This window comes from Watersipora subatra, chromosome 7 (assembly GCF_963576615.1).
Source record: "Watersipora subatra chromosome 7, tzWatSuba1.1, whole genome shotgun sequence".
Classification (NCBI taxonomy): Eukaryota; Metazoa; Bryozoa; class Gymnolaemata; order Cheilostomatida; family Watersiporidae; genus Watersipora; species Watersipora subatra.
This window is the reverse complement of record NC_088714.1, coordinates 38,494,279-38,518,618: the sequence shown is the minus strand read 5'-3', so window position 1 is coordinate 38,518,618 and position 24,340 is coordinate 38,494,279. Positions and strand designations below refer to the sequence as shown.

The 24,340-nt window shown below is 37.1% G+C and overlaps 1 protein-coding gene across 1 annotated transcript in view; it reads left to right on the top strand.

Annotated features, from left to right (window-relative positions):
* LOC137400735 (ribonuclease 3-like) overlaps positions 1–24,340 on the top strand; it is an 84,673-nt gene that overhangs the window by 8,498 nt on the left and 51,835 nt on the right. Inside the window, exons 9-15 of the mRNA XM_068087071.1 lie at positions 707–874; positions 1,088–1,174; positions 2,429–2,648; positions 5,374–5,546; positions 6,619–6,793; positions 7,558–7,660; positions 14,795–14,981. Coding sequence (XP_067943172.1) covers positions 707–874; positions 1,088–1,174; positions 2,429–2,648; positions 5,374–5,546; positions 6,619–6,793; positions 7,558–7,660; positions 14,795–14,981 — 1,113 coding nt within the window. The remainder of the gene's footprint in view (positions 1–706; positions 875–1,087; positions 1,175–2,428; positions 2,649–5,373; positions 5,547–6,618; positions 6,794–7,557; positions 7,661–14,794; positions 14,982–24,340) is intronic.

The window sequence follows — 24,340 nt, the reverse complement described above, 5'->3', positions numbered from 1 at the left end:
TCTATACAATCATAACCAGCTCATAGTTAACAGGTGTAGGACCTGTCGAGTCTGTACAATCATAACCAGCTCATAGTCAACAGGTGTAGGACCTATCGAGTCTATACAATCATAACCAGCTCATAGTCAACAGGTGTAGGACCTATCGAGTCTACACAATCATAACCAGCTCATAGTCAACAGGTGTAGGACCTGTCGAGTCTGTACAATCATAACTAGCTCATAGTCAACAGTTGTAGGACCTGTCGAGTCTATACAATCATAACCAGCTCATAGTCAACAGGTGTAGGACCTATTGAGTCTACACAATCATAACCAGCTCATAGTCAACAGGTGTAGGACCTATCGAGTCTATACAATCATAGCCAGCTCATAGTTAACAGGTGTAGGACCTATTGAGTCTACACAATCATAACCAGCTCATAGTCAACAGGTGTAGGACCTGTAGAGTCTGTACAATGCATTTGTAAACAAGCAAAAGAGTTACTACCCAATAAACCAAACTACTCAATGATGTGGCGGGCAATCAGATTATGTAAACATGATGCGATTGTCGGTCCAGCGTAGCGCTTTTGCGCTGGTGCCCCTAAGTGTCACTCTACTATCACTGTATATAACATTTTAGAACTTTCAATGGGGGTCTAAGTCTACTAATTGCTGCATGTATGGCTCTATAAAACTGCAAGACTAACTTTTAACATTCTAGACAAACAGCGGACCTTTGTGTAAGTGCAGTCGGAGGGCGAGGAGGTTGGGTGTGCGACACGCTTTCTATGCCGGTGAGAAGTTACTAGATGTATGCAGGCCTGACAGTAACAACCTGAGCAGGCTCTTCCACTACAGGATTAGTTTGTCATCATTGGTGAACTTTGAGGTTGGTTTATGTGTGCATAACTAACACTAGTCTAGGGTACGGTCATCATTTGAGAAATAGCCTGCGATTTGTCAGTCTAACACGTTGACTTCAAGTGCATTTAATAACCATCTCTTGCTTGTGCTTTTTGTTGTGTGCTTACACCAGGGGACTGAGGTTTTTATCTCTATTGGCACACTATTGTTCAATTCATTGATGCACTTTTCTCACCAGACCAAGGAAGCAACCATAATCAGATGGGATGACAGGGACTATGTTTTTGAAGGTTTTTCTCTCTTCACTCATCAGAGGCTTGATCAGGTAGGTCTACTCGTCCGCCCTGCCTACTATTGAGCCACGGCTGGTAGCCTAGTTGACAAGCATGCAAGTTGGATGCCATGACCTAGGTCCTAAGCTATATACAGCCTAGACCATGGCATCAACGCTGTTGGCATCAGCACAACATGTTGGCGCTTCTTTAAAAAGCTTTTGCATTGCTCAGGTCTCATTGGCTGATTTTGTTACAGGAAACAATCAGACCATCATCAGATTTTTTGTTTGGTAACTAAAAATGGAAAGGAGTTGTTGATCACAGCTTTTCAACTAGTAAATTCATTAAACGCTCTGTTGTCAGTGCAGGTCTTACTAATACCAGCAAGTGCTCATAGATTCTCATCGTGCCAAACCTGTGCTTTGGCACGATGTTTCGTGGCAAGTAGCATGTACTCATATATTGGCCTGTTCAGACATCGTGTAAGCCACAGAGTGGTCTGTGCAGGAATGGAAAACTTAAAGAAGTAGCCACGTTAGCCAAAATAGTTGAAAAAGTTCACAGTTAAGGCTGAAGCTAATAACAGGCTGCGGCTATTCTGAGATGATTGGTCAATTATAAGTCTTAGTGGTCAGTCAGTGAGTGGTCAGCGTTGGTGGTCAGCATAGTTCGTTTGATGTTATTAAAACTGTCTTGTAAGCATGTCATGTAAGCATGTCATGTAAGCATGTCATGTAAGCATGTCATGTAAGCATGTCATGTAAGCATGTCATGTAAGCATTCACAGTTACAATTACACTCTGTCCATAACCTTTCAACAGCTTTTCTAATATTGTTGAAGCTAGCCTGTATACTAAAGATACCTTAAGGTCCGAATATTAACAGTTCTTTTCAAACCATTTTATCAGAGCAAGTATTTGTTTATTGGTGATTATTTGAAGAAAACTATATACGGTATTTTGTACATATATTTACTGTTCATAAGCAAACATCAATTTTTGTTTCCAAGTTAACTGGGCTGTTAGTCATTAAGTAATTTGTCCATGACCTTCTATGACTCATGGCGGGAGAAGACATTCACATTTCATTCATTAGCTGAAAGGTTTGCAGATCTCATCATTGACAGACAGCACAAAGTTTTAACCTGACTTTTGACAGGCAGTGTGAAGTGTTAGCTATCGTGAAGTGTTAGCTATCGTTAGCTCTTATATTCTTACTACTTGTGCGCCGTATGAGGTTAGTAGGCTAGCTTCAGCTCGCTTGCAATGTACTGGCAAAGACAAGTAGAGTGATTGTTTCGACAGATGACGAGTATGCGCACTATCCTCTACAACAGCTACTACACCATCAAGCTGGTCAGCGAGGATGCACCAAGCATGTTCACCGTTCGCACTCTCGATCTTGTTTGTGATTATATCTTCTACGAACTGCTTGAGTTAATGGATTTGACTTGGGTTCGTGAGGAACTAAAGCATGGTTGTCGGCAGATTCACCTTATGCCAAGATTCAGCAGACCTTTACCAGGTATGTTCATACATCATGGTTAATACAGGCCACCTTTACCAGGTATGTTCATACATCATGATTAATGCAGGCCACTTTTACCAGGTATGTTCATACATCATGGTTAATGCAGGCCACTTTTACCAGGCATTTTCATACATCATGGTTAATGCAGGCCACCTTTACCAGGTATGGTCATACATCATGGTTAATGCAGGCCACCTTTACCAGGTATGGTCATACATCATGGTTAATGCAGGCCACCTTTACCAGGTATGTTCATACATCATGGTTAATGCAGGCCACTTTTACCAGGCATTTTCATACATCATGGTTAATGCAGGCCACCTTTACTGGGTATGTTCATACATCATGGTTAATACAGGCCACCTTTACCAGGTATGGTCATACATCATGGTTAATGCAGGCCACCTTTACCAGGTATGTTCATACATCATGGTTAATGCAGGCCACTTTTACCAGGCATTTTCATACATCATGGTTAATGCAGGCCACCTTTACTGGGTATGTTCATACATCATGGTTAATACAGGACACATTTACCAGGTATGGTCATACATCATGGTTAATGCAGGCCACCTTTACCAGGCATTTTCATACATCATGGTTAATGCAGGCCACCTTTACCGGGTATGTTCATACATCATGATTAATGCAGGCCCCCTTTACCAGATATGTTCATACATCATGGTTAATACAGGCCACCTTTACCAGGTATGTTCATACATCATGGTTAATACAGGCCAACTTTACCAGGTATGTTCATACATCATGGTTAATACAGGACACATTTACCAGGTATGGTCATACATCATGGTTAATGCAGGCCACCTTTACCAGGTATGTTCATACATCATGGTTAATGCAGGCCACCTTTACCAGGTACAGTCAAACATGGATAACTCGAACTTCACGGGACTGAGCGAAAGTGTTCGAATTATCAGAGCGTTCAAGTTATCAGAGCATTGTCACAAGTCCATGTATTTACTTATTTATTAGTAGATACATGTACATATACAAACTATAATATAAATCAAAAGCACAAATGGCTTGTTTCAAATTAAATGCTTCAAATGTAAAGTTTAAAACGTTTTTATCAAGAAGTATAGAGATTTTTTTATCACTTGAGATTGGTTTGTTGTTTGAGGTGATGTTTTTGCCAGGACGTTTTTAAGATTGACATTGGCAAAACCTGATCATTGTTGAAATGCTCAAAAGAAAAGACATCTTTTTCTTTTGAGCGTTTTACCCACGATCAATTTTGCCGATTTTTCTTGAAGTTTATGCAAAGATTACCTCACTTTACCTGGGATTCATTAAAAGCAACACTCCTAGGCAGTCCAATTAGAAGTTTAACGGTACATTGTATATCACTCACGCTTTTTGAATGGATACTTATTGAATGTGCACACGTATTCTGTGGTTAGGTCAAACGATGAATAGTTTTTTTAGCTAAGACAACGTATACGTTTAATTACAACAATTTTTAAAACGTTTTAAACATTCAACATTCCGACGTTGATTCAACACGGAATCGACGTCGGAAAACTATTCATCGTTTGACCTAAACACAGAATACATGTACGCTCAATAAGTATCCATTCAAAAAGCGTGAGCGATAGAGTGATATACAATGTACCGTAAAACCTCGTAAAACTTCTAATTGAACTGCCTCGGAGTGTTGCTCTTAACGAATACCACTTTCCTTGCTTCCAGAGGGCTAAGCGGATGTTTGGTATAAATCAAATTTCACCAAACCTTTAGAAAAGTCGTTGACAAAAATATTTTGCCTATGGTGGTAATAACGACGCTTATGAATTACGAAAAGTTGAGGTTTACCTCTATGGCTTGGAATAAAGTGATTTTCTAAAGCGATAACAACCGTTTCGATAGTCGTTGGGAAAAAAGCAGTTCGAGTTAACAGTGTTGAGTTCGAGTTATCTATAGCAGTTTATCATTACGTGGGAACGGACGAAAGAAACCGTTCCAGTTAACCATGTGTTCGAGCTATCCGTGGGTGAGTTATCCATGTTTGACTGTATGTTCATGCATCATGGTTAATACAGGCCACCTTTACCCTAGATGTTGAGAAGCTTTGATTGGTATTATCTAGGAATAGTCTTACTGGTTCATTTACTCGCGTGTTATTCTGGTTGTTAAGCTTTGTTAGTTGTGTCAAAGGTCGGCTGTCACCAGAGTTGTTTCCTGTGATGCTACTGTTGCATATCGGCAGCATCACAGGAAACGACATCACAGAGGTCATCTAACTAATAACTAGTAACTAATATCAAGCATCTATTTGACTTTTTGAGAAGTTTGGTTTTAGCATCCTCAACATCCTCCTCAACAATATGATAAGACTTGCTATTCATTGGTGTGGAGTAGACATGCCAAGTATAAACATTAATATTGTATTTAGGGCAAGCACTCTCATAAAGCTTGTCTGTTCATTATAAAAATTAGACACAGCTTCTAAAAACACTAAATGAACATTAACACAAAACACTCACGACGCATCAGGAAATACCCATCAAATATAGACGACGTAGAAGTAGATCATTTGTAGACGTGCCAAGTACTTATATGTATTTAACAGAAATTTAAAAAAAGACTAATAATTACAAATGAGAACAACAATAATCATGTACAGTCACACTTGGAGAAGAGAGTAGCGTCTTGAACGAAGACTTATTGTCCTTTATTGAAATAGCAAATCTTCTTACAGACAATGGAATAGAGTTGTTGGCGATGCCTCATGTACTAAAGTATCTCCTTGACAACAGCCACCCCCTCATTGAGAGTTCAGCCCTTGGTGCTGTTGCAACCATGGACAAAAAGGTTTGGGAAGAGAAAGTTGTGAAAAAATATCGTCTTACTCTGGCAACTGTTCCCGGCATGGTTAGTTATAACTCACTACCTTTCAGCGGTTATATTTAGGCCATTTGGTATTTGAGCTAAGAGGATCAGCCTACCGATTTATATTTTACTTCAGTTATTATGTTTCTCTGCGTTTCTGCACAGTTATTGTTGTAACATGTTGTAACATTGTTGTATCAGATGAAAGCAAAAATACTTCACTGTCACATGTAATCTTTCCATCTCACAGTCCAACTCGTTATGAATGGCTTTTCTCTTATGAGAAAAAAATGGTGCAAGTCTTTGCCCTCAAAGTTATAATGTATTTTTTTGTTCACCAACCCTACTGTTATAGAAAATAGTCTATTTGCAATGCTTAGAATATGCATTATATTTATACATTTACAATATGAATTGCTCCATGTTAGTCTGCCAGTCTCATTTGGGTGAATTAGATTTTATGATTGGTCAGGACATGTTAAAATGCAAAAATGTTCTGATTATTGGTTTGAGTAGAGATCTATTCGTAGTCTGAGTAGAGATCTATTAGTAGTCTGAGTAGAGATCTATTAGTAGTCTGAGTAGAGATGTATTAGTAGTCTGAGTAGAGATGTATTAGTAATCTGAGTAGAGATCTATTAGTAGTCTGAGTAGAGATCTATCAGTAGTCTGAGTAGAGGTCTATTAGTAGTTTGGTAGAGATGTATTAGTAGTCTGAGTAGAGATCTATTAGTAGTCGAAATAGAGATCTATTAGTAGTCTGAGTAGAGATCTAGTAGTAGTCTGGCTAGAGATCTATTAGTAGTCTGAGTAGAGATGTATTAGTAGTCTGAGTAGAGATCTATTAGTAGTCTGAGTAGAGATCTATTAGTAATCTGAGTAGAGATGTATTAGTAGCCTGGGTAGAGATCTCTTAGTGGACAACGTATGTTGCTGATGGTTTGATGCAGCAATAATAAATAGGACCACAACTGCATCAATTATTATGCTTGTCATAAAATATATCACTGAATGTAGCTATTTTTAGGTTTTTCAGAAATGGCCACATAAGATGATTTTGCTTCTTGTGTTTATAATAGCTTCGTATTTGTGGTAAAATAACTTATATTCACAGAGGCCAAGTACATTGAGGATAGACAACATGGACAGACCTATCCAGATGCAGAAAGACGTTATCGGTTATCCACAGATCCTTCACTACGTCTTTATCTCTGACAGCCTTGTTCCAAGCAATGATAAGAGCTTTCAGCAGCTCATGCGCAAGAGGAGACGAATCAACAAATATATCAGTTTGTTTTCTCTCATGTTTATAAGCGTATAATAAGAGTCTAGATGAGAAATGTACTATCTATTAAAACTAAGAATATTCATTGTATCGCCTATATAGTGTTATTGTGTCTTTTTATAGCTGTTTGTATTAATTTTGATGTCTCATTACTGTCATATTTCTCAGGTTGTAGCTTCACATTTTCTTAAAGTTGAATATTTAGTTTATTCTAGACTTGAGTATTTTATAATAATTAATCAGATTTGAGCATTGACTAGACATACAGTTTGGTTTCTGTTTTAAAAACTGAATATCTTTGGGAGTAGATTAAACTCACATTTCTAATAGATCTCAGATGGTGATTTGCTTTAGCTTTTTAAGATATGAAGTTCACTAAAATCCTTCAGCCAGTAGTAATTGATTATTTACTTATGCATAATACTATTGAAGTCTAGTCTTGGTATCTTCTCTTGTTCACTGTTTGCTTTCTGTTCAATCATTGTTTGCTCTCAGTTCAATCACTGTTCACTCTTTGTTCACTCGATGTTCTCTCGCTGTTCAATTGCTGTTCACTCTCTGTTTGCTCTATGTTCACTCGCCGTTCACTCACCATCAGTTCGATGTATGCTTGCGGTATGTTTACTGTCCCACCTTCTCACTCCATTGCTTGTACACTTCTTATCGTTCACTCACCATTCATTTTCTCATTGCTACTCTATTTGCCTCTGCGCCCATTGCTCACTAAAGCTAGTAACATAATCGGGGCCTATGCTTAAACTCTTGCAGCCAAGAAGGTGACACCGCTTACATCAAAGGATGTCAATGAATTACGCTCAATCAACTATGAGTTGGAAAGATACAAGACTAAAAGAAAGACTGCTGATGGCAGGTGAGCTTTGCCACACAATCATTTGGTTATACTTCTTAGATGAGTACACCTGGTCTCTTGTGTCGTTTTACTAGTATCTCAAATTATTGTATGTTTATAAGTGGGAGTTATCATCTTAGATTTTGGTTATTTTTTCTATTCATCCCTATAAATAGTTTTTGCTTGGTGGCCTTTTATTTATTACTAGCTGCATTACCCGTGTTCGGGAACAGATTTAAGTAAAGCAATAGTTTTATTGAGAGTTATTTTTCATACTGTAAAACAACTCCAAATATGCAATCTACTGAAACTTTTGTGCTGATCTGACTGCATATGCATATGCAGTTGTACATGTCAATAATGTTGGAGAGACCAATGGAAATATGCAATGTGTTTTACAGCTAGTCTACAATGCATCAGTCTCGAACCACTCAAATCGGAATTGTCCTAACTTTGTACACAGGACTGATAATGAAATTGACATTGCTAGGCAAACTGAAGTTCTTCAAACTGGCAGTATTGAAAATTTTTACATATTTGAAGAAATTCTAGAAAATATTTTGCTATTGCGCTGCTAAGCTATCGCCATCATTTATTGAATTGAGACTACACGCTTGAAACACTAATCATGACTCACCAGTTCTTCGTCTATAGCCTGTGTTTTGACATGGTATATACAAACTGTGCAGCAGTAATGTGGTTCTGTTAATAAAATTTATTACCAATAAAATCTCCTATATAAACTACATATATGGGCTCTCGCCTTTCCAACGTAAGGCATTACATCTGGAGCATCTTTGGACATTCACCCCATAGAAAAATTCGGCCCTATACTGTGTTGCAGGACTGTAGTCAAGTGCGAAGTTTTCTGTCAATACACGGCGCCTGGTAGCAGCTGCTGTAGTTAGTGCATCTCGCTGTTGTCGTGGTTTCATCTGCTCTGAAAATTCAGCTCGCCGAGCAGCTGTTGTAGCTAGTGCATCATGTTCTGGTCGCCGTTGCATCTGCTCGGAGGTTTCTGCATGTCTGGCCGATGTAGCGGCTGCTCTAAGCCGTTTGAGTCGCTGCTGGGTCGGCTCAGTAGTCTCTGCACTTCTAGCGGCTGCAGCATCTATTCTGGTCTGCTCTCGATGTACCTGTGTTTGTTCAGCGGTTTCTGCTCTTCTAGCAGCTGCTATTCTGTTTCGTTGTAGCCATAGCTGTATTTGCTCTGCACTTCTAGCAGATGCAGTAGCTATTCTGTTTCGTTGCGGGCGTAGCTGTGTTTGCTCTGCAGTTTCTGCACTTCTAACAGCTGCAGTAGCAGTTCTGTTTCGTTGCGGGCGTAGCTGTGTTTGCTCTGCAGTTTCTGCTCGTCTAACTGCAGCTTTGCGAATTCGGTCTCTTTCTCTACGGGAATCAATCTGTTCTTGCGTTTGGGCAGTAGACTTTTTGGGAGGCATTGTACTGCTTCAAGCATTTCTAAAATTGAATGAGATTGTGTGCTTTTTTGTAATATTCGCTGCTCGCTGTTTTCTCACAGTCGCCTATCGCAACGCTCGGAGTGCCCGTGCAAGTTCTGTAGTAGCTGTAGTTCTGTAGTACTCGTAGCTAGAAAAAAAGTAAAAGTAACTCAGCTGCGGAAGGAAATGAACACGTTTACTATCACAAACAGTGGTAATTCCAACGTTTTCAACCCTTTCACTGGAGTAGACTTATTCATGCGGTTTTTATGGTCGACCCGGTAGACACATTTTTGCGACTTTCTCAGCAATTGCTAGTAACTGAATTTTATTATTCGTTGATAAGATAATCAACGATCTTTAAGACTTATGGTAGTGACAGTGTTGTCCAAAGATTTCTCTATAAAATTAGCCTAAAATTTAATTTTGAATCTTTGTTTGAGAATTTCCAACTTAACCACTTCGGGGGCATGCCCGCTATAGCGGCTTCGAGTATATTCCTTTCAAGTTCATCAGCCGGTTTTTAGGCTTTGAGTAGTCGCATTACTCACCCATCTATATTTAGAGCCTGCTTACAGTTATAGTAGAGCAGGAGGGCATCAAAAAGCTGTCAAAAAAGTGATTTATTCCTTTTGGAGGTGGGCTATGTGATAAGAGTGGCATCTAGATCAGAATTTTGAGCTGATTTCAAATATCTGGTTTCTACACCTCTCAGATTGTTCATTTTTGAGCAATATAAATAATATATTATTTTAATTAAATAATTGTCTGCAATGTTTTATGTGCTTCTACCAACAATATAATAATGAAAATGACATAAATACTAAATAATTAGCAATAACCTAAGTTGGAATCAATTCTGATAACATTCAAATATTTTTTCTTCAAATATTCTAATATTAGAAGTGTATTATTAAATATTATGTATTCCCAGTTTGGTTGATATTGTGGCAACTTTACAGTTTGTCCTTGTTCTTCCGCAACTCATAGGCTATATCATTACAGATCTGCAAAACAAAATAAAAACTATTTTTAAAGACTCAGACCATGTATATATAACATTTTAGTATACATATATTCATCATTAATGCTTACTATGTTGAACCATTTACTTTATTATGCAAATGAAATCGCAATCAGTCAGTCTTTTATACAGTGTGACACATATGTATTCTAATCAAACATGAAGTGCACCTTTGGTTACAATACCACTCGAATACTAACCTTCTAATTCACAGTCATCTGAGTCTACTGCATCACTACTTTCATCTCCATCCCCTTTATTTCTATTGCTACAGCAGCTGCTTCTGCACATGTCCGTACATTTGAGATCGGTATTGTGGCACTGACAGCAACGAGACTGGCACCCAGTTTTGAATCGATAAAACATGTCCACGAGCCCATCAGGAGGTGCTGGTTGTTGCTTCATCTATTTAGCTTTAAGCTCTCCATCTTCCATAAACCATCCATGTTGTTGGGGGAAGGGCATTGATAATGATTTGCTTGGCTCTTCTCCATATTGCGGCCTGATAGGCAGCCTTAGATATATGGAGATTTAACTCATCTAGTGCGGGTGGTAGGTTTGATTGTGATGTGTGAGACAGTGAGCAGAAGATCTTATACCTTGCTTCATTGATGGAATTTGTCTCTTCACCATATAATCTGCATATGAATGTCTCAATAGATTATCTCATTGCGCCATCAACTTCAAAATCTGTTCCCAATGATTTCAATGTGTTACAGAATTCAAGATTGTTCTTTAGCAGCTTGAAGAAAGTTATCTTCCCGTTGGAATAGAATGCTCTTACACTGTCGCATCCATTTAGAGCATGGAGCTCGAGCAGTGCTTTGCATCGTTCGGGTGTGAGGACAGTAGACAGACAGCCTGTTTACATATCTCGACTGCTTCGTAACACAGCAGTAAATGACTTTTTGTGATGGCAGCTCATCCACTAGAGATAAACAGCTTAGGAAAACATCTGTGTCTTGGCACTTGACTAGAACTTTTGAGCTGGGTTTGTCTTCCATTATCTTTGCGATATGTGATAACATGCGCGTATCTGCCTCCTCGTGGTCTGGTGTCAAACTATCTACTGTATTTGGCTTACAGCGATTGATCCATCAAGGTCATGGCTGATCATGTGGCATTTCTGAAAAAGCTGTTACAAGATTTAGTTTCTGCTTCACAGTTGACTTCCTCCATGTATCCTTTAAAAATTTCACTAAATCAGTCTTGTTTGAGCCATCTGCTAAAAATTCAGACCTTTTTGGCACTAATTAGTTCGGACTAAACACAGCAACCTTCTGCCTTCCTTTCACACTTCTACTACTTCTCTCACCTCCTTTAATGCTGATATCAGGGTATGTGTCACAAACAAAATCTACACGACATGTGTGATATATGTTTGCAATACTAATTATCCATTGCAAAAGCTGACTTGCAACCATGTCTAAAGTTGGAGGAGCTTTCAGGGTCTGAATTTCGGCCATAGCATCAACCACAACAGATCAAAGATTGGTAGCTGATCCTGGTTAACATAGATTGATAGTTGATCAACAAAATCATAGTTGATCTTTCTCAACAGCAGCCATCAGAGTCAACTTGGCAGTCTTCAATATAGAGCCATCAGAGTTAGCCAGGGACCAGCTGATGTTGCCAAGAGAGAATGATAACACTTTTCTCAAATCCAAGTTACGCTGTTGGCTGATCACTAACAAATTCTCAAACAGTCTGTGCGAACACTCTGGGACTTTTTCTTCTGATTTTTTCTTAGCTGATGGTAATGTGGTGAAGGTTTTGAGCTTGTTTGACTTGATGGATGCATTGAAATCAATCTCTTGGGTACTTAATCTCTTCTGGACCAATTCTGAAAGCTGTTTCTCTCCTATCACATTTGCCATTTCAAGATCCTGCTTCATTTCAATGGAAGCTTTTGCACCACTGGTAATATGTACTAGCTTGGTGGTTTGAAACGCAAACAGATTTATTCTCGCTGTTATGAGTCTTTCATGACTCCCCTCATTTTCTCATCAGCCTTCTATGCCTTTTCACTCATCTCATAACTTGCTGCATCCGAATCACCAGGCACTAGCATCTTCTTCATGTCTGTATGTACAGCTGTTCGTTCTGGGTGAGATAGAGTCCAGCATTGAGAGGCCGATGATTCTTGGTAAACCCTATGATTCCAACGTGAGACTTTGAGTCTCTTTTAACTGTTTGCTCAATAGATTGATCACAAGCGATAGAGCTGAACGGACAGTGATGTCGTGATTGATAAGTAAAATACCCCTTCTTCATAAGAGCCTCATACACCTTGCTACGCTATACTTTCAAATTAGTGATCTCTGCATAGTACAGCGTGCCATATCTAGTGTAGTTTGTGTGGTCATATGCAAAAAACCAAGGAAAGATCATACATGTAATTTATCTATAAATTTATGTCCAAATTGTAGACTATAACAAGCCATGTAAACTGCAAAGGGTTAGTTTTGCTGCTCACAAAATGTGCAGACAAAAATGAAAATGTTTTTTTATTCTCCCACCAAAGTACCATCATCATGGAGTAATCATCATGAATTTGCAAAGCTATAAATATCTGATCTCACCTCTTCTGCTGTATCACATTCTTTCTGTCTCTTCTCATGTCTTTTCTCAGCTCTTCCCATAACGAGTTTGTTACAATACTTTTTATAACAGGCATAATGACATAACAAGTCTGAACTCTCATCGAAGTTCTCAATGCTTAGCACTTTTTGAGCAATTTCACATTGAATGCTCTCTGCTTCTAATATTAACCATCTGTTTGAATACTGTTTGGCTGTCTCATATTGAAGTTTAGTCACTCTGACTAGGGTTTCATTCACAGACTAATCAAGACAGTGGAACCAGCGGTCTTGCTGCATCCTTGACATGGGTGAAGGAATGCTGAGAATTGACTCACTTAATCTCAAATAAAAACATTTATTAATTTTTGAGATTATAAAATAGTTTTCTTTGTCTGATTTGTAAGGTTTTCCAACCAAACTTGGAGCTGCCCCCTCCCATTTCGAAAGTGCTCTTTAGCTCAGAAATGTGCAAACACATAGGTGTAGAAACATTATAATTGAATTCAGCGTAAATTTCTGACTATAAAACACCTTTGTTTGAGTAGCCCACCCTCCGAAGGAAAAGGCTGAAAGATAAGTTTATGTTGCTGCTCTACTATTACACTCTATCTACAAAGCTAAGCATGACCTTCAGACATGTTTGCAGACATTGGACTAGTCAAACAGCTATGGTCAAAGGAAAGATTTTCGAATAATTTGCGTTCAAAGTTCAACATCGCGATTAGTTAGTAACAACACGTAGTAGTTAGTAGTGGATGCGTATTATAGGCTTCAATTCAGCGATAGAAATGGCAGACTTCCAGCGGAGTGGTGATGAAGATAATTTAATAGCTATGGAAGAGACTGTAGATTGCATATTATACACAGTACAATGTTTTAATTGCTGGCTATCATATATGCTTTTATACATTTATATGCTACCCCTATCAGTCAAATACATATGTTCGTAGAACACAAATGTTAATAAAACCGCTATTTCATGCTACTTTCAATATTTATTTTTTTTAATTTTTGCAATAAAGATAATATGATCAGATACAGAATTTTCTCTGCTTTCCAAAAAGTATAGGTATTTTATGTGAAAATGTGAGTGCTTCTATGGTTAAAACGACATTTTGTTGACCCATGTCATAATCTGTAGACTGTAGAGTATCATGATTTAATTGTACCTGAACGCGAAATTGGATTATGCAATTGTACCCGAAGTGGTTAAATAGCAGCACTGACTCTGATGGCGATGAAAGTAATGGTTTTGTAAGAATAAGGAACATTGTAGAGGATCGTTTTGCTTTGTAGCTTCACATCGCTTTATCAATGCACAAAGTATAGCCACAATGAATTTTTTGAATAGCAGTGCTTGTTAACGTGTTGGCAAAATGAAATATATAACCAAAACAAATGTTCTAGATGGAGTTTGAAATTGAAAAAATATCATGGAGCAATATCGGCAAAATGGCTGGCAGTAGGCCGATAGCTAAATTTGTACATGGACGCAAGTGAAAGGTTATGTATTGAAAGTGTGGCAATTCATAGACAATACAACATTGAATAAAAAGCACTTACCTTTTCAATGTGGAAATTTAGTAGGTGAGAATTGCGTTTTTCCAGTGACCACAAGAAACAAACGTTTACGCGACCTTCTCGGGGCACGTTGGCAGTAAGTATTAATTGCGTGTAAAGTACTATGCGCTAACCGGAGATGACGTGTTTCTGTGTAAAAACGATGAATAGGTTATGTATAGAGGCGTGTACTAACCGGAGATTCCCGTTAACGCGCCCTAGATACCTAGTAGCGGGTAATAGTCCGAAAAGTGCGGTACTCTATAAGGCGGACACTCAATCACACACACAACGATTGCCGTTTATATAGTAGATAGTAGATTACCCATAGCCATTTTCGCAAACATCTAGTGAAACTTTTAGTTTGTTTGCAAAAGTAGTTTTTTGTGATTTATTTCATAGTATGCTAGATACTATAGTATTTGAAACTATCAGCTAGACTAAATTTATACATAATCTCATGTGCTTGCAGCCGTCGCCTAAAAAATGCTCATCCAATAAAAATCTAGCTTTTAGAATTAATCATAGTATCTGTTCTTTTTTGCAGCCCATTTCGGAGACACCAGTTGGTAGAGCTAAGTTGTCAGGGCTACTTCGCGACTGGGCTCAAGTCTGATGTAGCCATGTGGGGGCTCATAGTCCCAAAGGTCGTTGATCATATTAGGTTCATACAGTCACTCTTTTTCCTCCAGCAAGATATAGGCTACAGGTTTAAAGATCCATCACTGTTGCAGGTAAGCATTGCAATTAGTTGCCTGGTGAGCGCTGTCTTTAGCTTTTAGTGATTTCAGACGCAAGTACAAAAAGAGAAGAGAATGAATGAGAAGAGACAGCTGACAAACTTAACTCTTCTGCATCGAGGCAATGAATGGGAAGCAGTTTAGTGCAGACACTGGTGGGTCTCTAGTGACACGTGTGGATCTGCTGTTGTCATGCACTACGGTATTGCAGCCAAAGTACTACATCTTGACCACCTGTTTACAAGCTTTGAGATTCTACTCGTGCAAGCGTTTGCTCGGTGAAAGAGACGTGTTATTCGTCAAGGGTATGAGGTTACGGTATGGGCTTAGCTAGGAAATGATTGGCTTGCTGAATAATACAACTGCTTGAAGAAGGCCATGAGATATGGTTGGTGTTAGACGTCCGGCCAATTCATGTCATGGTATCTTCAAGCACTTGCGTGTGCATCATGTCTGGCTAGGCCGCTGTCAGCTGACAAGAGAAGGACTAATGTATACACATGGAAATGTTTTAGGTCTTTCTTTTTGAACCAAAGTGCAAACAAAACTGAAGGGATCTTTTTTGTTTGGCAATAGTGCCTCTCGCGACGAGCTTACAGAGTTAGCTGCTACTGTTAGCTACTACTGTTAGCTACTAGTTGTGCTCATCATGTAGGTGAGAAGGAAACGTGCTGCCAGTTTGATGACTTTGTCCCATGAGTATGTTTATATATATATATATATATGTGTGTGTATATATATATATATGTATGTGTGTGTGTATATATGTGTGTGTGTATATATGTGTGTGTGTGTATATATATATGTGTGCGTGTATATATATATATATGTGTGTATATATGTGCGTATATATATGTGTGTATATATGTAGACACACAGAAACGAAAGTTTAAAACTTATGGTTAAAATACTTTTATTACTAATAGTTTCATGATCTGAAGTAGCAATCATCAGATGAAATCATCAGATGAAGTCACCCGTATCACCAAATATACTTCTTACATTCAATAAAACTGTGTCTATTGTCTTTACGCGTCTGTTTCATCATCATTGTAATGCACTGATATCTCAAAACTTACCATAAAAAATTGTTTAACTTGTTAATCTTAGCTTGAGGGATTGCATATCATCCTCTGATAAACATGACGAGCCCGTTGTCACCTGTGATAGTCGAAAAGGCTGCAGAAATTATTTGCGCTGTTTGGCAGGAAGTATGGGTCACATGATCAGATTATGACTAGTCGATTAGACCAAGATGAAACAAAACTGTAATGTTGTGAGCATCTATATTTGATACGGGCTTTTCAGTAAAACCTGAAGTGTTTGTCATAAACTAGTGCTACGAGGCGTTTTATATTGAGCCTTTTATTGGCCTTTCAATTCAAGTGATAACATCACGTGTCAAAACAATATTTAAAATGTTTGAGAAGTCATCGAAATGAGGAGATTCGTGATGGTTGCTATTAACTGTTCATCTTTTAGCTTTTAAAAGCTTGTAATCACATTTTAAATATTTTGCACTTACGACACAGCAGAGTAAGACATGCTGAATATTTGATACCAAATAACTGTAATGTTTTGTTGCAAGTAAACAGGATTTTAAGGATTTTTGGTGGATGGTTGGATCTCCTGTCTATATACACTGTATCACGGAGTGTTGTTGGGTTTGTTGTAAATTTTATGTGTATTGTTGTTTAGGTTCAATGTTACATTCAACAAGTTGACTATCTTTCTGTTGGCGTTGATCGTGATCTTCAAGTCATTTCTCCTAAATATTGCGCAAATTTTCTTCTTGGTGTTTTCGGCTTTCCGAGCTCCGCCTTCTACGATACCTAATCCATCTTCCCGATATAATCCATAATTGTTAGTACATTCTTTGCATATTTGGTGTAGAATGTATGCTTCAACTAGTTGGCACGTTGAAGGAGAACAACATTGACTTCAATATAAGATAGAGAAATGTTAGAAAGGCAACATCATGTAACTGTTCAACTAAGACATGTAACTTGTGGGAAAAGTTTTACATCATCCGAATGCCAGAGTTGGCTACATTGAACACGTGAAACGAACTGTCATCTACATGCAGACATGTAGACAAATTCTTGCTATGCAATCACAAGACATGAGCTGTAGTAGGACCCTGGACTCTATGTATTTAAACATCTGTTTAAATATTTTAAACATTTAATCTGTTAGCTACTTCAGATCATGAAACTATTAGTAATAAAAGTGTTTTAGCCATAAGTTTTAAACTTTCGTTTCTGTGTGTATACATATATATATATACACACATATATATATATATATATATTGCATACGTATATATGTATGTATATATACGTATATATATTGCATATGTATATACATATATAATTTTTGTCTTGTGCCAGCGTTGGTGGGCGGTATTATGAACCAAAATGTGTTCACACTATAGTTAGAAACCAGAGAACTGCACACCAAAGTTGTATATATATATATATATAAAATACCGCCCACCAATATTGTCACAATACAAAAAAGTATAGCTTTTCTATTGTTTACAGTTGGTTTAGATGAAAACAAATTTAAGGGGGAAATTTTGTATTCTTTTTACTATTATAAATTGTTTTCTATCCTATCATTTTATAGGATAAAAAATTTGGTAAACATAGAAAGAGAAATGTATAAGTCTTTAGTAGAGGAAGCCTCAGTTCCTAGATTTTCTACCATATTTTTTTAAATAAGGTTATGTAGAATAGTTTGCTATCTAAATGCCTTTTGAATAATTCAACCAAGTCACCATACAGTATATCCATTTAATTTTATATCAACATTGATGAATCGTCAAATGCTGACAAGGTTAATGTAAGCTTTTCTATTTTATAAAATAGGTTTCCCAATACATCTTTTCTTAGAACAAACCATTTTATGAAATTAGGTAAACTCCTGGTGGTATTGCAGACTGTATTATCATGCTGCTGTATGCAATGATCTAGTATCATATCTCTGTTATCGCTTGCAGGTTGGTTATATAATTGATCAGACATTGTCTTGTGGCTTTTGTATGTGGTCTTGCCCAGTTTCAGGTCTCAAGTGTGACAGCTTACAAGGTAGAATTGCTCATGTGTTATCACGGACTTGGTTATCAGTTATATACCACTTTATAACAAAAACAACAAATACATAAAATATAAGATAGTCTTCCCTCTGTAACATTAATTGGCGCATGGAAATAAACTATATTATGAAAATCTAACCTTTTTCAGGCCGTTTTTCTTCCAACATTTTTGCTTTAAAAAATTCATCTTACAAAGGCTGTATTGTAAGCATTCATACTGATGAAACAAAAAGTTATGTAGTTAGACATAATTATAAATTAAAGCTAAATAGTCTGACTAATTACACTGAATGTTTAAATACAACGAACTTCAACAAAGAGTTATTGAAAATGTGAATCCATAGTGATAATCAACTGAAGTAAATTATCAAATGTGCAAGCTATACTCAGCTACTGAAGTAGATTAACAACTATGTAAGCTGTACTCAGCTACTGAAGTAGATTAATAACTAGGTAAGCTGTACTCAGCTACTGAAGTAGATTAATAACTATGTAAGCTGTACTCAGCTACTGAAGTAGATTAATAACTAGGTAAGCTGTACTCAGCTACTGAAGTAGATTAACAACTATGTAAGCTGTACTCAGCTACTGAAGTAGATTAATAACTAGGTAAGCTGTACTCAGCTACTGAAGTAGATTAATAACTATGTAAGCTGTACTCAGCTACTGAAGTAGATTAATAACTATGTAAGCTGTACTCAGCTACTGAAGTAGATTAACAACTATGTAAGCTGTACTCAGCTACTGAAGTAGATTAATAACTATGTAAATTGTACTCAGCTACTGAAGTAGATTAATTACTATGTAAGCTGTACTCAGCTACTGAAGTAGATTAATAACTAGGTAAGCTGTATTCAGCTACTGAAGTAGATTAATAACTATGTAAATTGTATTCAGCTACTGGAGTATATTTACAACTATGTAAGCTGTACTCAGCTACTGAAGTAGATTAATAACTAGGTAAGCTGTATTCAGCTACTGAAGTAGATTAATAACTAGGTAAGCTGTATTCAGCTACTGAAGTAGATTAATAACTATGTAAATTGTATTCAGCTACTGGAGTATATTTACAACTATGTAAGCTGTACTCAGCTACTGAAGTAGATTAATAACTAGGTAAGCTGTATTCAGCTACTGAAGTAGATTAATAACTATGTAAGCTGTATTCAGCTACTGAAGTAGATTAATAACTATGTAAGCTGTACTCAGCTACTGAAGTAGATTAATAACTAGGTAAGCTGTACTCAGCTACTGAAGTAGATTAATAACTATGTAAATTGTACTCAGCTACTGGAGTATATTTACAACTATGTAAATTGTACTCAGCTACTGGAGTATATTTACAACTATGTAAATTGTACTCAGCTACTGGAGTATATTTACAACTATGTAAGCTGTACTCAGCTACTGAAGTAGATTAATAACTAGGTAAGCTGTATTCAGCTACTGAAGTAGATTAATAACTAGGTAAGCTGTATTCAGCTACTGAAGTAGATTAATAACTAGGTAAGCTGTATTCAGCTACTGAAGTAGATTAATAACTATGTAAATTGTATTCAGCTACTGGAGTATATTTACAACTATGTAAGCTGTACTCAGCTACTGAAGTAGATTAATAACTAGGTAAGCTGTATTCAGCTACTGAAGTAGATTAACAACTATGTAAGCTGTACTCAGCTACTGAAGTAGATTAATAACTATGTAAATTGTACTCAGCTACTGGAGTATATTTACAACTATGTAAATTGTACTCAGCTACTGGAGTATATTTACAACTATGTAAATTGTACTCAGCTACTGGAGTATATTTACAACTATGTAAGCTGTACTCAGCTACTGAAGTAGATTAATAACTAGGTAAGCTGTATTCAGCTACTGAAGTAGATTAATAACTAGGTAAGCTGTATTCAGCTACTGAAGTAGATTAATAACTATGTAAATTGTATTCAGCTACTGGAGTATATTTACAACTATGTAAGCTGTACTCAGCTACTGAAGTAGATTAATAACTAGGTAAGCTGTACTCAGCTACTGAAGTAGATTAATAACTAGGTAAGCTGTATTCAGCTACTGAAGTAGATTAACAACTATGTAAGCTGTACTCAGCTACTGAAGTAGATTAATAACTATGTAAATTGTACTCAGCTACTGGAGTATATTTACAACTATGTAAATTGTATTCAGCTACTGGAGTATATTTACAACTATGTAAGCTGTACTCAGCTACTGAAGTAGATTAATAACTATGTAAATTGTACTCAGCTACTGGAGTATATTTACAACTATGTAAATTGTATTCAGCTACTGGAGTATATTTACAACTATGTAAGCTGTACTCAGCTACTGAAGTAGATTAATAACTATGTAAATTGTACTCAGCTACTGGAGTATATTTACAACTATGTAAATTGTATTCAGCTACTGGAGTATATTTACAACTATGTAAGCTGTACTCAGCTACTGAAGTAGATTAATAACTATGTAAATTGTACTCAGCTACTGGAGTATATTTACAACTATGTAAATTGTATTCAGCTACTGGAGTATATTTACAACTATGTAAGCTGTACTCAGCTACTGAAGTAGATTAATAACTATGTAAATTGTACTCAGCTACTGGAGTATATTTACAACTATGTAAACTGTACTCAGCTACTGGAGTATATTTACAACTATGTAAGCTGTACTCAGGTTTATTCGTCTATGAACATGAACATGTTTCATGAACATCTATGAACATGTTTGGTTGATAGCATGGTAATCAACTAGAATTTATAAAAGTGGTCACAAGCACATGACTTCTGGTTGCATGATATTTTGTCTACAATTATTGGCTCATAAGAAAAATCATAATAGAATAAAACAATACCTTTCAACATGGAGAACTCATCTTGGCTTATAGTAAGGTATAACTGATAACTCGGCTTATAGTAGGGCATAACTGATAACTCAGCTTGTAGTAAGGTATAACCGATAACTCAGCTTGTAGTAAGGTATAACTGATAACTCAGCTTGTAGTAAAGTGTAACTGATAACTCAGCTTATGGGAAGCTATAACTGATAACTCAGCTTGTAGTAAGATATAACTGATAACTCGGCTTATAGTAAGGTATAACTGATAATTCAGCTTATAGTAGGATATAACTGATAACTCAGCTTGTAGTAAGGTATAACTGATAACTCAGCTTGTAGTAAGATATAACTGATAGCTCAGTTTGTAGTAAGGTATAACTGATAACTCAACTTGTAGGAAGGTATAACCGATAACTCAGCTTGTAGTAAGATATAACTGATAACTCAGTTTGTAGTAAGGTATAACTGATAACTCAGCTTGTAGTAAAGTGTAACTGATAACTCAGCTTATGGGAAGCTATAACTGATAACTCAGCTTGTAGTAAGATATAACTGATAACTAAACTTATAGTAAGGTATAACTGATAATTCAGTTTATAGTAAGGTATAACTGATAACTCAGCTTATAGTAAGGTATAACTGTTAACCCAGTTTATAGTAGGGTATAACTGATAACTCAGCTTGTAGTAAGGTATAACTGATAACTCGGCTTATAGTAAGGTATAACTGATAACTCAGCTTTTAGTAAGGTATAACTGATAACTCAGGTTGTAGAAAGGTATAACTGATAACTCAGCTTGTAGTAAGGTATAACTGATAACTCGGCTTATAGTAAGGTATAACTGATAACTCAGCTTTTAGTAAGGTATAACTGATAACTCAACTTGTAGGAAAGTATAACTGATAACTCAGTTTGTAGTAAGGTATAACTGATAACTCGGCTTATAGTAAGGTATAACTGATAACTTAGCTTTTAGTAAGGTATAACTGATAACTCAGTTTGTAGTAAGGTATAACTGATAACTCAGCTTTTAGTAAAGTATAACTGATAACTCAACTTGTAGGAAGGTATAACTGATAACTCAGTTTGTAGTAAGGTATAACTGATAACTCAGCTTGTAGTAAGATATAACTGATAACTCGGCTTATAGTAAGGTATAACTGATAACTCAGCTTTTAGTAAGGTATAACTGATAACTCATTTTTTAGTAGGGTATGACTGATAACTCAGCTTGTTGCAAGGTATAACTGATAACTCGGCTTGTAGTAAGGTATAACTGATAACTCAGGTTGTAGAAAGGTATAACTGATAACTCAGCTTGTAGTAAGGTATAACTGATAATTCAATTTTAAACAACTATCTCTGTTAAATTCTGAAGCTTTTAGTCATATTTGTTTGTTGCATGTATTGCAGCATATTATGATCAACTGTGCCATGTCGTCTTAGCTAGTCCTGTTGCGAAAACTCCATCACGCTATGTTTTTACTTTAGGTGTCCGCTTTGTCGGAGTCAGCCAATAATATCTTTAGTTTGAGTTTAGCGATTTACTTTTAGCGGTTTTTGTCATTTCAAGCAGACTTTTATTTTCTCTAGGTTGCGATACAACCAGTAAAAATTTGCTTAATTGTGTGTTAAATGTGTTTAGTAAAAAGACAGATGTCGCCTCACCTTGTTCTATAGGTGATTTATGTTGCCTCCCTAGCCACCTAGTAGCTTCCTAGGCTTCTTAAACCCCATCCTTCAAGACTATAATAACTACGATATGACTACTACAAAATAGACTACAATAATAATAGTAATGATAATGTTAGTGTGAAACGGTATGGTTAGCATTTTGGCAATCATCTGACACCTTTCCTTATCTAAGAGCGGGACAAAGTTTTACTTAATTTGATCAATCTTTTGTAAATTAAATTTTCCGCAATTTTATAATGTATTGATTCCCAGCTAACGAGAACTTCTCAGCAGTGCTTTAAACTAAACACAACTTTCTGGTCTTCGCTTTTAGCATTTTGTTCTTTGTTTTGGTTTGAACTATTCCTAAACTATTCCTAACTACTCCTTTGGTTTGAGCTATCTACGCGTCGTCTATCCACGCGTCGTCTATCCACGCGTCGTCTATCCACGCGTCGTCTATCCACGCGTCGTCTATCCACGCGTCGTCTATCCACGCGTCGTCTATCCACGCGTCGTCTATCCACGCGTCGTTTATCCACGCGTCGTCTATCCACGCGTCGTTTATCCACGCGTCGTTTATCCACGCGTCGTCTATCCACGCGTCGTCTATCCACGCGTCGTCTATCCACGCGTCGTCTATCCACGCGTCTATCCACGCGTCTATCCATGCGTCGTCTATTCACGCGTCGTCTATTCACGCGTCGTCTATTCACGCGTCGTCTATCCAATCGTCGTCTATCCAATCGTCGTCTATCCAATCGTGTCTATTCCATGCGTCGTCTATCCATCTCTGCGTCGACCATCCACACGTTGTCCATCTACGCATCATCCAACCACTATCCATGCGTTGTCTATCCACGCGTCGTCCATCTGTGCGTTATCCATCTCCGTGTCATTCATCTGCGCGTCGACCATCTACGCGTCATCCATCTATGCGTCATCCATCTACGCGTCGTCCATCCACGCGTGATCAATCCCCACGTGATCCATCCACGCGTCGTCCATCCAGGCATCGTCCATCCACGCAACCATCCATCCGAGTGACCATCCATGATTGCAATCTACTGAAAGTACAAAGGAGCCTTGTTATGCCCAAGTATAACATAGTATGCATGTCCTTAAAATGATAAAGTCGATGCAATAGCAGATTTATTAGGGTAGTTTACCTATTTATAGTCATCCAGGTTCATTAGAAGTAATCTAGAGCTATTAAAGATAATGAAAATTAGCCACAATCAGTCACCCCTATGTCAATATTATACTAGGGGTCTGTAATAATCAAGTTGGCCATCATCATCTAATGATTGTACGTCAGCCAAACATGGATACCTTACATGTAATGATACAGTACTAAAGGCTAAAGGATGGAAGCTGCAAATTTGTGATTGTCCAAATTTTGAAACAATTGCTGATGCAAAGGGTACCTAACCATTATAATAGAGAAGTCAATTATCTGTTCAGCAAACTCTTTAGTGCAAATCGGTAGTAACTAATGCCATGAATCAGTCTAATGCTGATAAAAAAATTCAAAATTAATTGTCTTCTCTTCTATAGTAAGTATTATTAGAAATTAAGCAGACGACTCGTGTCATATGTTATTGTAACTCCAACTAGTATTCTAAGAAATGCTTAGTTTGAATATTCTGTTAACAAGTCGCAAACACCCCGCACATTTTTGTGTCAAATGGCAAGCTTTCTTTGTTACTGTCAAGTAGTCATGTATTC